Source organism: Vicugna pacos, chromosome 6, assembly GCF_048564905.1.
Source record: "Vicugna pacos chromosome 6, VicPac4, whole genome shotgun sequence".
NCBI classification, from domain to species: domain Eukaryota; kingdom Metazoa; phylum Chordata; class Mammalia; order Artiodactyla; family Camelidae; genus Vicugna; species Vicugna pacos.
Genome location: NC_132992.1, coordinates 41,551,570 through 41,569,247, shown reverse-complemented (window position 1 = coordinate 41,569,247; position 17,678 = coordinate 41,551,570). Strand labels below are relative to the sequence as shown.

General features: G+C 38.6%; 1 protein-coding gene across 1 annotated transcript; it reads left to right on the top strand.

Moving 5' to 3' along the window:
* Positions 1-9: 9 nt before the first annotated feature.
* On the top strand, positions 10-17,315 carry SPTSSA (serine palmitoyltransferase small subunit A). The gene is made up of 2 exons (XM_072962918.1): positions 10-174; positions 16,158-17,315. The coding sequence occupies exons 1-2, from the start codon at positions 72-74 to the stop codon at positions 16,259-16,261; spliced, it is 207 nt and encodes a 68-aa protein (XP_072819019.1). The 5' UTR covers positions 10-71; the 3' UTR covers positions 16,262-17,315.
* The last annotated feature ends 363 nt before the right edge of the window (positions 17,316-17,678 follow it).

Here is a 17,678-nt window from a genome sequence, read left to right as displayed (position 1 = left end):
TTTAGGACGCGAACCGGAGGCCGGCCGGACAGACTGACGTTTGGCTGCGGCGCGGGAGGCGCGTGGCGGGGATGGCGCTGGCGCGGGCCTGGAAGCAGATATCCTGGTTCTACTACCAGTACCTGCTGGTCACGGCGCTCTACATGCTGGAGCCCTGGGAGCGGACTGTGTTCAGTATCCTGCGCGGGGCCGGGCGGGGGTGCGGCGCGCGGGGGGCCGGGGCGGCATCCTCCCGGGCCCTGGGCCTGGCGGGCGGGGGGCGGCGGGAGGGCGGAGAGGCGGCCCCACGGGAACGGCGCGCGCGGACTGGCCTCTTCGCGGCTGGCGTGTGGGGCCGAGGTCTCGGGGCCCAGAGTGGCGCTCCCGCGTTTGCAGGTCGGAGGCAGATCTCTTGAGATCGGAGGTCGCTGGGGAGTCACTTGACCTGAGAGAAAAGCGTCTTTATTGCTGGAGGAGATCTCCTAGGGCGATGTCTGCCTGGTGTGCCCTCGCCTGCACTTCGGCCATGCCAGTCTTTGATTCAGTCTCCTGTTCCTGTGGGAGGCAGGGACCGTGTAAGAGGAATACACCACTCTTGGCTTGGACGCCTTTGACCTTTAACTGTCCCTGCTTTAGCTCGTTTTGGTCCTAATGAGAATGCTAACCAGTTTATCAGCTTTTAAATTAGGTTGTGAGTTTGTCTTCATGGCATTTCAGTATAGTTTTTGAAAGCTGTTAATTGTACCTTTTTGGTCTTCAAGATCGATAGTTTAAAAAGTGTGGTCTGCTCGTTAATTTGCTGTTTACATAGTCCGTGGAAGTCAAGCGGGAGAAGGAATTTGTGATTATTTGTAGACAGTGTTTGAAACTGTGTTTTCGGTGGATAGCTGATTAATACTTGTTAATAACTGCTGAATGTTTGCTACGAGCCAAGGAAGTGTGCCAAGCACTTTGCCTGTATCTTAACTCATCTAACTCTCACAACCTCAGTTAATAACTCAAGGTTGTGAAGAGAGGCTCCCTCTGGTCTGTCTCCATTTGTCTATGTTGACTTCCCTTAATATTATTCTTGCAAAATAAATACGAATAATGAGATGTAACTTTTTTTTTTTTTAACTTGAGGACCAACATGAAACAGATATTTTACATAACATGGTTACTTCTACAGAGCCTCTCCTCTTCAGTGTGGTTTAGTTTGGAGTAGCTTCAGAACAACTATGCAACACATTGTTGCGTTGTGGTAGAGTTCCTGAGGTAATTTCATTCCAAGCCTTAATAAATGTGTTTATTTGTATTGAACTAGCATAAGATTGTACTCAAAGCTGAGGCTTTTGTTTCAACACTTTTAAGGCATTTTAGCTACTTAAAAGGAAATTTAGTTTTATTATTGTTGGCATTTCTTTCTAAACCTGGAACTTAAGAACCAGAATGCATATTTTGGATTTACTTTACTGAATGTAAAGTCTTCTCTAATTTCCTCCACCATTTATTTGTAGCTGCACTGGTCTCTAAATTCTGTAGGTTAGAGTGCAGGAAGTCATCCTTGTAAAATGTATACTAAAATATAGGACATCTCTTGACTCAGTCCTTAAGAAGTGAATTTAAACAATGCTGTGCTAAATTGAAACTCTTTAAATCAGAAGTTGAATGTAGAGCCCCACTATCAGAGTATTCTGTAGATTTTACACTTAAAAGCTTTTGTTGGCATGTGGATGAATGCTACAGTGTCAGTGGTGTTAAGGTTTTTTTGTATTATGTTGCAGTAGTAATAGTGTCCTAGAAGTACCTACATGATGGCTTTTTTCAGGGGTGGGGGATGAAGACATAAATTATGAAATGATATGTAGTGCCTCTGGATTTTTGCCTTTGAAGCTTTTGTTTGTGGGACCAAAGGATTTCAAAACAAAAACAAAAACAAAAACAAAAAACTAGTGAGAAATGCAGCCAACTAGAAAGAGACATGCTGGGAACCACTGACTTTAACTTCCAGAGGGAAAGTTTTTAATATATTTCAAAAGTCTCCTTTCCTTACTGTCAGCCATCAGTGGGAAAGGAAAGAGCAAGTTTTGTAACCAAGACAGGTTTTGTAACCAGTGAAATACTCCCTTTAGTGCCTCACTGAATAGCATTGTAACTGTGCTGTTGAGGGGAAGTGGAAAATTAAAAATACTTTGTTCAAATAAATTGAAGCATAAGTAAATATTATTTTAGCCTTGCCTTTTTCATTAAAAAAAATAAAGCTTTATTATGTAATTACTGGGTTATATTTGCCATCTCTCTGTGGCTTCTTATGTTTCCATGGCATTTTATACTTCCATTTATTTTAACCAAAATGTGAACAGTTATTTAGTTTATATTGGGGATTAGATTCCCCCTGAAAGACATTCCATGTTTCTTCAAGAAAAGAGGTGTTTTCCCCCCCTCCTGCCACACTGCTGGAAATGCAAATAATACGTGACAAACATTTGTTTATATGTTGATTTTTCATTTCAAAGAAATCGCAGAAGTATTTGGGAAATGGTAAAAGAGATCTGATTTTAAACCACTTTCAGAGTAGCTTTTAGACTTGGCTGTTTCTGATGAACAAAATTAAGTTCTTGGAGAGAATTCAAACTTTTAAAGAAATGGAAAAGACTATAGGTTGAAAGAACTTTGATTTACTTTGAAGATGTTAACAAAGTTAACATTGCTCTGTCTACTCATTTGTTAACCATGTACATTTGCTGAATTCTGCATTTTACAAGTATTATGTACTTTCTAGTTGCCAGATACTATTCTAGATAGTAGGGCTGTAACTATGAATAAAACAGATAAAATATTTATTCTAGTGTCACTTGTAAATAAGTGAAAAATATAGACTATTAGATTGTTATAGCTGTTATAAAGAAAAATAAAACAGATAGGAACCAAGAAAGAGGGCATGTTCTTTGATTTTAGCTAGAGTGTTCAGGAAGGGGACATTCAGAAAGATTTAAGCAGGAAAAAACTTCAGGGGATTGAGCATCCCAGGCAGAAGGAACAGTAACTACAAATGCCCTAAAGCACCAGCATGTCTGGCATTTTTCTGGGACAGCCGAGTGTCTGGTGTGGCTGGGGCCAAGGGAAGGAGGGGGTGAGTCGTAGGCAAGGAAGTCAGATCTGGTAGGGCCTGCTAGGCATGGGGTGAGAATTCTTGAGGTGAGGGAGGTGCTCACACTTTTTGGGTAGAGTCACTCAAATCCAGTAACAGTTTTCTCACTGACATTAATTTTTTAAAAAAAATTGAAGTATAGTTGATTTATAATGTGCTAGTTTCAAGTGTACAGCAAAGTGATTCAGTTATACATATATGTGTATGTATATATATTTTATATATATTCTTTTTCAGGTTCTTTTCCATTATAGGTTATTATAAGGTATCTCACTGACATTTTAATATTTAATAAAGTAGGAAAATAAGCTATAGGTATATACATTTTTTTTCTCCATGAGACTCAAAGCTGTTTTCATTTTGAATGGAAAAAAATACAGCCTAGGAACAAATTTGTTCTCATTTTTAATGTACTGAATTCTGTTCTAAGTTTCCAAGAGGATGATTTCATTTATTCTTTCAAGGAAATTAGATCCAAGTTTAGGAGAAATTAGAATTTACACATGTTCTCAGATGTATTCCCTTCATGTCATTCAGCGAGGGAGCCAGGCAGTGAGTGTTCTGGGATGCAGGGCGGGAAGCCCGTGATGGATTGGAGTGCTCAGAGACCCTTCAGGGACGAATCTGAGTGTTTTGCTGTATTTTTTCCCAGATGGGAAGAAGGTATGGACTGGGGTGCAGAGGTGTCCTGGATGGCGGGTCTGCCAGGCTGACTGGCTGGAGCAGGGATTCTTTAAGGCTGAATAGGTGGGAAGTCAAGTTCAGAAAGCAGGTTGGGGCTGTTTATTAATTGAACAGACACTTCTGTGTGTGTACCTTGTGCCAGATGCTGCCCTAGGTGTCTATGATATATTAGTAAGCATATGAGGCAGAGATCCCTGTACTCGGGGAACTTTTATAACAAGTGGAATATATGGTATGTTAGGTGGTAAGCATTATGGAAAACAGGAAAGTAGGTCGCTGGATAAGAAATGTGCATATGGGATGGAGCTGCTGTTTTTAAAGAGGCTATCAGGAGAGGCTTTGTTGAGAAGGCGTATTTGAGTGAAAATGTAAGGGAGATGAGGGAGTTAGCAGGGTAGAAATCTAAGGGAAGAGCATAGCTGGCAGAGGGTATAGCCATTGGAAAGTCCCTGAGTCCAGAGCTGACCTGGCATGGATGAAGGCCATCACTGAGGCAGGTAAGGGGGGAGCAGAATGAGCATGGGGGAGAGTAACAGGTAGCGAGGTCATTGGAGGTCCTGGAGGTCATTGTAAGGACTTTGGTTTTTAATCTTGGAGAAAAAAGGTGCTCTTGGAAAGTTTCATAGGGGAATGATCCAATCTGACTTTTTAAGTTTGAAAAGGTTTACTTTGGTTGCAGCATTTGGAATTGATTAAGGATGGTCAGAGGAGGCAAGGATAGAAGCAAAGGTAGGTGTTTTCGATTGAGAAAGGCTTTGAATGATAATGAAACAGTGAGCATTAAAAATTTTAAGCTGTATACTATTTTCAGTAGCAACTATTTATTTTCTTAGATTTTTGCTGTGTCCTCAAATGCTTACAGCTAGAATTAAGAAGGATTTTTCTTCGCATCTCAGTATACCAGAGTAATTAAAGTATTTGAGAGTTAAGAAAATACGAATTTTTGAATTGTAAATGAAAAATAGATTGTACATCCTCATGGTTCAAAACTCAAAAGATACAAAAAGGTAGTTGGTGAAAAGTTCCTTCTACCCCTGACCTGGCCACCCTGGGGCAACCAGTGTCAGAAGTTTCCTGTGCATCTTCCTGAGATATTCTGTGAACACCTGGAAAATACTCTTCATAGATGTTGTTTTGGTGTGCGTGGTTTAGTGAAATCAAGGTTTTTATAAGCCATTCAAGAGGTGTTTGTGGCATATATTTTGCCATGCCCTTTTGGAGTTACTAACAATGATTGATATGGTTTCCTACAATTAAGTGTCTTTGTGTGTGTGTGTGTGTATGTGTATTTCCTATCTAAAGTATATTTTGTAAGTGAACACAACAAACAGAACAAAATTGACCAAGCAAAGCCCTGTATATTGGCCAGTGGGGACCTTTAGATCACTGTCTGTCTCTGTCTTTGGCAGAGCTTCCTCTCAACTAGTCAGTGACGGGAATTACCTTTAAAACCCAAATTCACCAGAGTCCTCTACTAGAACTTTTTTCTCAGTGGGCTGTTTTGAAGAAAATGTATGTAGAGAATCATCTGACAATTTAAATAGATTTCCAGTGAAAGTCAGCATGTGATTTGATGATTAGGCAAAATTCTTAATATCAGAAAGTTACTTCTAGGAAAATATTCTCAGTAAATAAGCTTAATGCCTTTTAGAAAGATTTTTATCAAAGTTCTTTCAAGTCAAATGTTGTTTTGAATAACCCTGAAATAACCTGAACATTTTGCACTACCTTCAAACTTATGTAGAAGAATAATTTCTTCCCAATAATGTTCAGTCTTTCTTTTGTATTTTAATAATTTCTTCCCTATAATGTTCAGTCTTTTGTATTTTACGCAGTTTCCTCTGCATCTTCCTTTTGTAGAAATGAATACAATTTTTTGTTACCAGGGAGGGTTAAAGGCGGAAAGCAGAGGTAGGAATAATTATTACCGATAATTAATGCTTACAATCCTCCAGCCCGGTGGTATTCAGGCTTTTCATTTGTGTATCCCCAAAGGAACAAAAAGGACCTACTTTGTATCTTCTCATTCATTTAAGTTGATATCTGAAATCTTTCATAGTAAATTGAGACAGTTACAAACGATTTAATATTTGCTTTTTATTTTATTATTGTATATTTTTGCTAAAATCTTAAAACCATACTTTTTTCTTATACAATTCATAGAAAGTGTTCATTACATGACCTGATTGGCAAAGTTGGTCCTCACTGTGAAGCCAAATAGGCAAAATCAGCCTTCATTTCTGTCAGAAAAAGCCCAATGCCATTTTTCTGTTCAAAGAATTGTAATGTAAACAACTTCAGTCCTGCCTTACTTTTTTGTTGTTGCTATTGTATAATTTTATTTAACAGTCAGTGGTTAGTTCTCATCCATATTGACTGTAGATTTCTGAAAGTGGTGATGGATACATAGGTAACCAATGTACAGAGCTTGTTGGGTGAACCTTCATCCTCATTATGTTTTCTGGACAACCACACACCCACACAGTGTGGGACATTCCTTATCCCGTTGGCCTCGGCAGCTTTGTTGAAACTGGTGACACTGCGCACATCGGGTGTTCCTGTCTCCCTCGTGGCAAATTTCCAGATCTCTTTCAGTGCCTGAGGGGTACCCTTCTTGAAGCCCACTCCCTGGGTGCGCTTGTGATTGTTGGCAGTGTATTCTTTGGTCTCTACTTCAGCGATGGCAGAAAGGCCCTTCTCACCATCCTTTTGCTGGAGCCATTTTGCCAGGCTCAGGTTGGGGAAGTGTCCCATTTCTGAATTCAAATTTTTAGGTGGACAGATAGGTGAGGCTTGGTGCTGTGCCAGGAGTCTCATTACCTGAATGAAGTAAAGTACAAAGGAACTTAGTTGTTGTTCCTTTGTTTGCTCTCCCAGAGGTTATTTTATACTCTGGGAAAAGGTGTAATTGTAAGATTCAGGAAGTAAAGTGGGAGGAGAAAGGTGTAGGAGGGAGTGGGAGGGAGAACTAGCCGATCACAGTTCTCAGATCAGCTTTCTGAGAGATCACAGTGGAAGCTGAAGATTTGTAAACTGATTCCCCTTAACCTAAGCCTCCTAACCCTCATTCTAACCCTGATCCTAAGCCTCAGAAAAGTCTTGTTACCCCAGGGCTCCTGTGCTTTAGTTTGATGACAGCTGCTCTAGCTTGTTTTACACTTGATGTTGGCTGGCGACATGATATGTTAGACTCCTCCTTATTTGTACTCCCTTGGATATTATAACATTTTCTCTAGTAGCTTTCAGGGAAGGTGGAAGATAAAGCAAACTAAGCTGCATAAGAACTGGGTGATCCGTACCAGGATGTCAGGGGAAGTCATGGGAGGTTGATGGAAGTGGGGGCAAAGCACATATAATCTACAGTGTTTCAGCATGTGATACCTGTGATTTGTCAGTAGAGATGACTGTGGATCTTGTCTTCATTGCTTCATATTCTTAAAGAGCTTGTGACCATCCCCCTCTTCCCCTCCCAGCCCAGGCTTTGAGTATTGTAACATTTGTGATACTTAAAAGCCAGGGGTATGGTAAATTATTTAGATTAAAAAAAGATGCTCAAATTTAATAATTAAAACTATGTGTTCCAGAAGGTCTGCTTAATAGAATATATATATATATTTGCTTAGAAATGCTTCAAAAATAATGGTGGGAAGGAAATAGCTCAGTGGTAGAGCATGTGCTTGGCATACATGAGGTCCTGGGTTCACTCCCCAATACCTCCGTTAAAAAAATAGTTATGGAATGATGGAAAGATAGTATTTATGACAAGTAGTTATAAAAAGTAGAATTACTACTAATAAAAGAATTTTGGCCATCTTGTGTTATATGTATTCCTGAAAAATTCTCAAATAAGAGGATTTGTGGCAAAATAGCATTGGAGCAGACCACTCAAAATCGATGCAACTTCGTAAGCAGGCACTAACAGATGCAGCAGTTGGCATCTTTGGGGACAACTTGGATAGCCTGGGCGGCAGGCTGGAGGCTGCCCCATGGAACATTACCAATGCAAGGACAGAGTTGACTGGAAACGCTGAAGTCACAGAGATGGCGTGGGCTGCCCTGAGGGTGTGCAGGAGGCAGTGCAGTCCTGCCTTTAGCTGAGAGCTGTGCTAGCCTGGAGGGGTACCTATCTGGAGAGAGAGCCTGGGTGTCAATGCTAACTTTTAATTTTCTTAAAATAGAACTAAATGGACTCCTGCCTGTGCAGCAGCTGAGCTGAGGGATATTTCTTGCTGAAGGTTTTAATTCTTTTCCCACTAATCTGGTTCCTCTAATTTAGGAAGGATCCTATGTGAAATAAGGCAGCTCCTGTGCCCTCCTAGTCATATATGGGCTAATTGATGTTCCGGAAATGGGTTGTAGCAGAACAGATTATATTTTAGAGAAGACTGGTAATTTCTTTCCCCTTGACCCCAGCACTTCAAATCCTCAAGAGGTTAATAGAAGCTCTAATTATAAAGGCATACAGTGGTACAGAGCCTTGGTGTCTCCGGGCTAAAGCTAAAACCACTTCTGGGATTTCAGTTCAGAGTTGAACATGTTCATTGCTGGTTTCAGCAGCATACTTTTTGTTTCGTTTTTAGAGTTTGTCATCAAGTTGTAGTTTCTAAAATCAGTTTCCATACTTAGGTATAATTAACACTACAGAAAGCTCAGAGAATGGGCTTTTCTTGCTAAACACTAAGTTCTGATGTGGATGTGATATCCTTTAATATGGCCCAAGGGTATCAAACTGGCTCACACAGGCCTGTAACATTATCCGTATCTTCTACTTGCTTTCATTTAAGGCAGCTAGAAAAGTATCAAGAGATAGTTGATATATTTGGTAGAAATAAACCTTCTTAACATTTCTTTTGATGATGATCTCCGGTTTTTCAAGGTCAAGGGAAGAAACCTGCAATAATAAGGAAGCTTCCTTTTTGGAGTGTCATTCAGTAGCTGACACCTGCTTTCACTTGGGACATTGATTGTTTTTCACCAAACAGCCTGCAGTAATACTTCATCAAATGCTTTCTTTTTTCATTAAGATGGTTCCTTAAAATAGATCAGATTTATCAAAACTTTTGAATATTTCTAAGGATAAACATAGCATTGTAGAGTTGATTTTACAAAAGATATTTGACTAATGGATTGTTTTAGATGACATTTTAGCTTTATTTTTTGACGTGACCAGTACCATCAGACTTTAATTATTTACATTAGTGAAGAGGTATTAAATCATACCCATTGGAACAAAGGTCCTGGCCTTTTCCCAGTGAGGAACTACTTTCGGTTTCCCCAAAGTCTTGTGAATAGATTGCTAAAGTAGGCAGTGATAGTGTGGGGTTCCTGGCTGGGGCCGAAAATGTTAGTTACTGTGTTCTTACTTCTGATGTACTGTGCTTATCTTTAAAATGTTTCCTCTTTTTGTTATTTTATTTATTTTTTTAAAGTTGCTGGGAAAAGAATTCGGGATGGCCCTTGTATAGGCAAAAGATCTTTATTTTTTCCTGTCTAGCTGGGAACTTAGCAGCTTATGATTAGTTGGGGATCCCTGTTAAAGGAACAGAAAACAACATACAGATACATAGTTTCACATCTATTTGCCTTTTAATCCATTGAGCCCATAAAATATTTATGTTGTATCCAGGTTATAAATAATCTCTGATTGTTCACTCAGCCCTTCAACAAACATTTACCCTCAGCGCTTGCACATATCCTGGCACATTATCTGCTCAGTTCTTAAGTGATTGATGAAGTGCCTGCTTTGTCTCACAATGCACTGCAGCTGGAAGCAAGGAGCTGCTGAAGCATTCACTCTCAAGCACTTAAAGTTGAGTGGTAGAGATGGTTATAAACAGAGGATGGAGAAGATGGGTTTTGAGGTTTTTTGTTTGTTACAGTGTAGATTTCACTACCTTTATTCTATATTTCTTGAATCATGGAGCCCCCTCTAAAACACAGACCTGATTAATCTATGTACACCTGCTGATACTTATACAGACAACAATAAGGGTTTGGTAAATGGAAAGATTACTCTCTATTACTTTGGGTATTATTTTCCAGCGTAGGTGTACTATATATATAACATTGATTATTTACATCTTTTTCTGTGTGTGTATGTGGTGTATGTTCTCAGTGTCTCAAACAAGATGAAGGAAGATTGAAAAGTGGTACCTAAATGCCCTCTCCAAGCAAGTGGGATCCTAAAATTTTAATGCAGGAAGGGATCTCATTTTATGAAGAAACTCTGGTCCAGAGAGATTGTGATGTTCTAGGATTATAATCTAAATTAATAAATTGGCAGGGTGACCTTGGGCAATTTCCAGACATAGGTCTGAGTCATAGTGTTAAATGCCCAAACACTCAAACAGTAATTTCAGTACAGCTTGTATTACCTTTTGTTGCACAATAGATTTGATTTCCAAATTTTTGTATCATCTGAAAGGTAGGTGATGTGTGTCTCCATTTCATAGATAAGGAGACTAGCGATCAGAGAGTTTTTGACACAACCAGGGATTGGCAGAATTGCAGCTCAAACCTGGATCTGCTCCAGTGCCATGGTGACTCCAGTACTCATTTCTCATACTTCACAGTGTCTCAAGGATACTTTAAACTCTGAGAGGTGTGTTAAAGAATGCGGTGGTTTGAGAAATCCACTCAAGTACCAGATAGCAAATTATAGCTGGTATACTCTAAATGGTGTATGTTTAGCTCTGTTGGTGAGAACATTTCTAAGGAGATGAAGGTTACACGTTCCTTAACCTTGCAGATGTCACAATAAAACCAGTGCCTGAGAGTGTCAATAAAACTGCCATTTTAAACGATGGCAAGCATAATCTCAGGGAATGTTCAACTCAGTATATCGGGGCTATTTCAGGTACATGGCTAAAAGTGCTTAAATTGCATTGGTAGAAAGCTACTTTTAAAAGATACCTTCTTTTTGCATGTTCTGCAAAATGATTATAAGGGCTAGTAGAAGTTCCTTATGGTCAGTTGTTTACTTGTTCACTTAATGTGAGTGTCACTGTATAGTTAAAGCAGTTTTAAATATTTTCTCATGATTGAGAGCTTTAGAATAATTCTGAAACTTAATTGTATAGAAAACTTACTTTTAGAGGCTTATTTAATTACTGTGATTCTAGAAATAATTAGGAGAAGTGGGATCAGGATATAGAAAAATTTTGGGGGGGGAACAGGATAAAAGTTAAATTTAATAAGTGACTCTGGATAAAAGGTTAGGTTTGTTGTTGTTGTTGTTGTTGTTGTTGTTTGGGCAGCTAATAAATTGGCATTTGCATCTAGGTTCAAGTGATTTTTGATAATTTTCTGTTTATCTTGGCCAGAATTGAGAGTTGTTTATTCTGTTTCTGAGAGCTAAGACTTTCTATCTATTTCCTAGTAACAAATTAGATCCAATGATGCCCAACCCAAACTTTGTCAAGAAGATGCTTCACACAAAACAACTTTTATTCTAGGACTATATGCAGTTCCATTTTACTTCACAGTTCTTACTTACTAAAAAATGTTACTGACTATTCAGGCAGGCAGAAAACCCCATAAAGAGTAATATGAAAGTGTACCCGTGCCACCAACTAGCTGAGGAAAACATTACTAATACATTTGAAGATCCTTTATGCCCCTTCTCACTTGCTTCTCCCTCTCCCCATTTCAGCCCACTGAGTAACTACTATCCTGAATTTAGCATGTATAATCACCACTTGTTATTCCTTTTCCTCCATACATATGCATCACAACATAATGCAATAGAAAGTCATGAACTCTAGTATCTTATATTTTAACCAGGCAAAAACCTTTTCAAGTTTTGGTAAGTTCTTGTTCCACTTGGAAAAGTGTCCTGATTTTTTTTTTTTCCTTTTTCAGTTTTATTAGGTAGAATTATTATGGTTCGACTGCACATACACATTATATTGTATGTAATTACATATATACAGTATACTGCACATTTTTTTAGTTTACGTATATGTACTGATCTTTGTTTCTAAGAACAGATTAGAGCTTTAGCTTTTTAAACTTACATAGAAAATGTCCTAATTTTGTATGCATGTGAAAATGTAAAGGTTTGACAATTTAGTGTTCACAAAATTGAGCTCAAGTTTCTGATTCCTGTCTTATAGTGGAGCAATTGCTGTGCAGCTAATTTATGCTTGTTCCTTAACTGATACATTCTCTGCACTAAATTGAAGAATTAGAGTGTCATAAAGAGTATGTAATATAATCTTTCAAATGGTGGCTTTTTAGTAATTACTTCTTACAGGAATTGAATTTAAGCCAATGACCTGAAGATTATTACTATACCATTTCATTTGCTTGAAAGTCTTACATAAAAGCTGATTAAAAAAAAAACAAAAACAACAAGCATTTTGAAAACATGATGTTGCTTAGAAACATTTTGTGTTCCTTTTCGGTAGTCACTACAGAGTTTGTCAGTCACAGTAATATGTGGAATATGTAGAAAGCACCACAGTAAATCTAGAGTCAAATAATGTTTCTTGAGCGATTCCTTTATTCATCAAATATTTATTAAGCATATCTTATGTTAGATCTTGAAGATACAGAAATAATAAGCTATTGTTTCTGTGTTCAACGAGTTGGTAATCTGGATGAGATAAATTTATCTACAAATAGATAATGTCAGGTGATGAGTGCTGTATGATATGAATAAAAAGCTTTATGAGCATTAGGGAGTAATTCTGCCAGGAGGTTGGTGTAAGAATGGAAAAAATATGAGTGCTAGGGAAAGCCTCGTACAAGAGGGGATAACTCACTGAGCTCTAAGAATGATTAGGTTTTACTTGGAGGAATAGGACTTTTCATATATAGGAAGGTGTCACAGTACCCTGGTTAAGAACACAGATTTTAGGAGTTTGACTGATTTGGTTTGGAACTGGCTCCATGGCTTACTCTGATTTTGGAATGTTACTTGAACTTGCTGAAGGGCCTAACGCAATGCCAAGCACACACTAGACATTCACAAAATGAAAACTGTACCACGATTATCCTAAATTATATCATTAAGCCATAAGCAAAGGCAGAGCAGTATGAAAATATGGAACGTTGTTTCCTGAGACTCACATAATGCGGCGTGCGTAGGATGTGTGTTTGTTGGGGGATGACTTGGAGTGTGGGGAGGCATGATGAAAAAGTAGCACAGTACAGTGACCTTTGAACAAGCAGGGGTTATGGGTGCTGACCCCTGCATAGTCGGAAATCCAATTATAACTTTACAGTTGGCCCTGTGTATCTGTGGCTCCGCAGAGTCAACCGACTGCGGGTCACGTACATCGTACTGTAGGACGTACTTCATGAAAAAAATCCACGCATAAGTGGACCACTGCTATTCAAACCCTTGTTGTTCAAGGGTCAACTGTAGATGCCCTTGGTCCCCACCCTGACCCATTTGCCAGCAGCGTATGTATCCCCCGCTGCTGTGAATGCTGTCTGCCAGTGCCTTTAGCTGCCCTCCGCTCCCGAGTGCTGCCCAGCCAAGGCAGCTGTCTTGCGCAGGTGGTTTTTCCTCATCCCATCGTGGAGCCAATGAATGACAGTTTAAGAGATACAAAAGGTCAGGCCTCCTGCCTCAAAGCAATGCCAGCATGTGGTTCAATGCATGCTGCAGGGTGCCCTGTGGGAGCTGAGCCCCTGCACCTACTTAGCTTCCCCCCACCCACTCTGCTCTGTTCTACTCCGTCCCCTTCTGCTAAAAGTCCCTTGAGAATAACTTGTACAAGACTCCTCGTTCCGATCTCTTGATCCTTGTCTACTTCTTGCACTCCAACCTAAGACAGGTACTTTGGGCTAGATTGGAAATGTCCTGGATGCTTGGCTTAGAATTCCTATAGGTGCTATCCCATAGGCAGTGGGGAGCCTAATGCATTTAAAAGGCTCACTCTAGTAAAGAGTGGCTAGGAGCCTAAAATGGGAGTTTTTACATGATTAGGTATGGAATTATAAATATCTCAATCATTGATCATTGGTTAGGGTAGGGAAACATGAGATAAGAGTCATTTGTAGGGGTTCGAAAGAACTGAGACGTCTTTAATCATTTAAATTTGGGGAGAAGGAATCAAAGCAGTTTCTAGATTGGGTGACTAGGCATGTAATTAATCTGTAGTTATATCAAATAGTGTATCAGCTACTTTCAGATCATTGGAAAAGTAAGACTCATAGGAAGAAGTGGTTTTGGAGAAAGTTAATGAATTCCAGTTTTGGCTCTTGAATTTAAGAAGGTCATGGATGAAAATGTCCAGTGTCATGGGAAATACTTGTCTGCAGTACACAAGCTGTGGTCGGAGCAACATGAAAATGGTTGTGTAAGTTATAAGAGTTTGTAGGACCCAAGGCAAATCCCTGGGAACTCCACTTTACCGTGTAGAATCCTTTCAGATGCAAGTATAACAAAAATTGTCTAAAGGTGGTTTAAGGGTAAAGGGAATGTATTGGCTTATGTATCTGAAAAATCCAGTAGTAGGATGGGCTTCAGGTCATTTGATCAGGCTTCTGGCTCCATTTTTCTGAGAATCTTTTTGTTCCATCACCTTCATCTGTCAACTTCTGTTCTGAGTTTTGCTTTTCTCATGGAGGCAAAGTGACTCCATTGATTCCAGGATTCCATCAGCAAATGGCATTTTCTAGAAGGAGAGAGAATCTGTTCCTGAATTCCAGACAGAAGTCCTAAACTTTGAGCTGGTTGATCAGATTTGGGGGTGGGCATTGTTACAAAGAGAAGCTCTTAACTGGTTCAGATCCATCAGGGCTTATGCCTGGAGATGGGGAGAGCACGGCTGCTTTCCTCTCAGGAGGGATGGAGTCGATGTTTGGGAGAAAAGCACAAATTTAGCTCTAATTATCTCTCACATTAGTGCAGACAGGGAAAAAGAGCCAATGAAATAGAAAAATAATGTGAGAGAGGGGAGGAGAGCCCTAGGGAAGTACCTCAGCTCTGATTGGGAAGGAATTGTGAAGAGGAAGGGTGAAAATAGCATCAATTCAGATGGCTACCAGAATTGACAGGCAGTATCGGTGACGCGGGAGCCTGGCGGGGCAGAAGGCAGATGGGTGGGTGCGGGCTGAGCAGTGATACAGCAGCTAGTATGTACCTTTTTTTTTTTTCTGAAGAGCTTAAGTGGTAAATGCAAAGTGGTTGTTTAGAAGAGAACTGGATTAAGGGAGGTTGTAAAGTAAATTAAAAAAAATTGATCATGGGAGACTTTTCACCCATATTTGCTGGATGACGAGAATGAATTTAGGGTTTGAGTTGGATAGCTCCCACTTAAGCTCTGGCTCTGAAGACAAGTATGGCCCTGGACAAGCCCCTCAGTGTTCTGTCAGTCTCTGATGAATCATTGTCACAATAAACCTTTCACAGGAAAACTGTAAGGGTCAAGCAAGATAATACATAAAAGAGGTTTGTCAACTAGACTGTTAGACAAATATTAGCTGGTAGTAAGCACATTGTTTACTTAAACCGTATCTTCTAGTAAAGGAATGTCAGATATTATCAAACCACTAGTATGTAGAGCCGAAAGGATGAAAGACAGGAGGTGAGGGAGGAGGGGAGAGAGAATGAATGAATGAATGAATGAATGAATAAATAAAACACAATTCCAGTTTGGAAGCAGTTTTTCCTCTGAGCATGGCTGCATGATTCTGCAAAGCAACAAGCCCTTAGATTTAATGTGATTTTTGGTAGCAGTATTTTGTGTGGCCCAAGAGGAAGGCTCCTTGTTGATATGCATATATGTGGTTTAAATGCCTTTTGGAATGCAGAGAAAGGAACACAGTGCAGACTGGTTTTTGTTTAGGTTATTAAGATGACTTTCATATGATGTTGTTGCAAATGAAATTATTATTATTAAATTATTAACAATAAATGTTTAATAGTAGCAGGTGCTACCAGTTTATGTCATTAGTATATGGTTGATCTTTGGCTCTAAAGCTAATATTTTAGCCACATTCTAGTCTAAATAATTCTAAAATTCTTGGGTCAGACATTCCTATTACTGCAAAAGTAATACTACAGTCATTAATACTGTACAATCGCATTCCTATACATTTCTGTTTCTTAGTTTGAACAGTATCTCTTTCTATGCATCATTTTAAGCAACCTGATGTTTTGAAATATAATAAGGGGAATAATAGTACCTACCACATAATGTGATGGTGAGGATAAAATGAGCTCAGGGGTAGTTAAAGTTAGTGATTATAATTAGAGTTACTAGTTTCTTATAAATACTTGATATGCATGAGAAAGCATCAAGTGAATGGATACTTCTACATAAAATAGTTGTTGAAAAAATTTGGGGTTTCAGTTTTGAAGAAATTAAGAAAAAGCAAATGAAATGAAGTTTCCTTAACTGCAGCTCAGACTCCATGCTGGTTTCCATCATGGGGATGGCGCTGTACACGGGCTATGTCTTCATGCCTCAGCACATCATGGCGATACTGCACTACTTTGAAATTGTACAGTGACCACGATGTGAGCAGAATCAAGACACTCCTTAGGGAAGAACCACCCTCCGAAGTTGGAATGAGACTTCATCAGATGTCATAAGAAACTCTACTAGATATCAACATAATCAACCCTATGAATATAAAGACTAAAATTCATGAGTAGAACAGGAAAACAATCCTGACTCATGTGTTGTGTTCTTTATTTTTGATTTTGAAAGAGGCTCTTGTATAGTAATTTTTGTCTATTTTAACATTGTAGTCATTTGTACTTTGATATCAGTATTTTCTTAACCTTTGTGACTGTTTCAATATTACCCTGTGAAAGCTTTTCTTAATGTAAATTTGAGTACATTTTAATTGCCTTCTATTTCTAAAACCCAAAGTCATTAGTTGGGCTTTACCGTCCTTGCTATTGTATGGCATACACATCTGCCTGGGTATATTTCTACTCTTGACCAAAGTTTTGTAAGAAAAAATTCAAGATTTGGGGCAGGGGGCTGGGGAGGGAGGATATTTTATTGAGAACTATTTACAAAAGATTTATCTGTAGGTTTGAACTCAGGAGTACAGTTTTAGCTATCTAGACTCTACTCTTAACAGCTTTTGCTTTAAAACTACTAAAGCGTTTCTTAACAATGAAAAAGAAAGATCTTGCTAAAGTTAAAATAAGGAACAGCTCACCTTTTAAATATTCAATTCTTGTGTGGACTCATTTCCAGAAAACTTTGGTGATGATTTCTTGTGACAAATGGTGGTTAAGTAGCATTATTATGCAATGCTTAAATACCGTAGAGTTTTTAATAGAAGGTTAAACCAGTTTCCTCTGAAGGCTGTTAGTAACAATGTTCTTCCTTAAATTAATTTTGTGATTGTAATGGGTGCTGCAAATGCGTTTGCACATTGCAATATGATGAGATGAATTGTTGTTAAAAACTATAGCAAAAAGAAATGAAAACTTGGTTAAAATCCTTTCACTCTTTGTATTTTTTTTTTAAGATTTTTATTCCTTAAATGTAAAATGACTACCTAATTTTTTGACGTAAACTCATTAAATTCAAAGATGGAAAAATCAGTTGATGTAGCAGTGTTTTTTTTCCCTTGATGGTTAACTATGGATCTGATATTTATGTTTCTGAATTGATTGTAGTGGACAGATAAGCAGTAAGTATATCTTAACATGTCTCTCAACATAAAAGTATTACTAATTATAAAAATTAGACATATTATATTTTAACATGCCTCCCAGAATAAGTTTTGCTATTTTTTAAAAAAATGTGTTTTTGGTCCCAAATTGCAAGGAATAGACTTTCGAAGAGTTTTCTAGTCCAGAGATACTAAGTAATATATAAAAGTTTGATATTTTTAAAGAATAGTTTATATTATCACTATTAGATAGGGATGGCGAGGATAATATATAATTATTTGAAGTTGTTTT

Bases quoted from the DNA above. Each gene is read 5' to 3' on its own strand.
- SPTSSA (XM_072962918.1), top strand. From the start codon at position 72: ATGGCGCTGGCGCGGGCCTGGAAGCAGATATCCTGGTTCTACTACCAG. The intron at 175-16,157 runs GTATCCTGCGCG...ACTGCAGCTCAG, and splicing joins CTGGGAGCGGACTGTGTTCA to ACTCCATGCTGGTTTCCATC.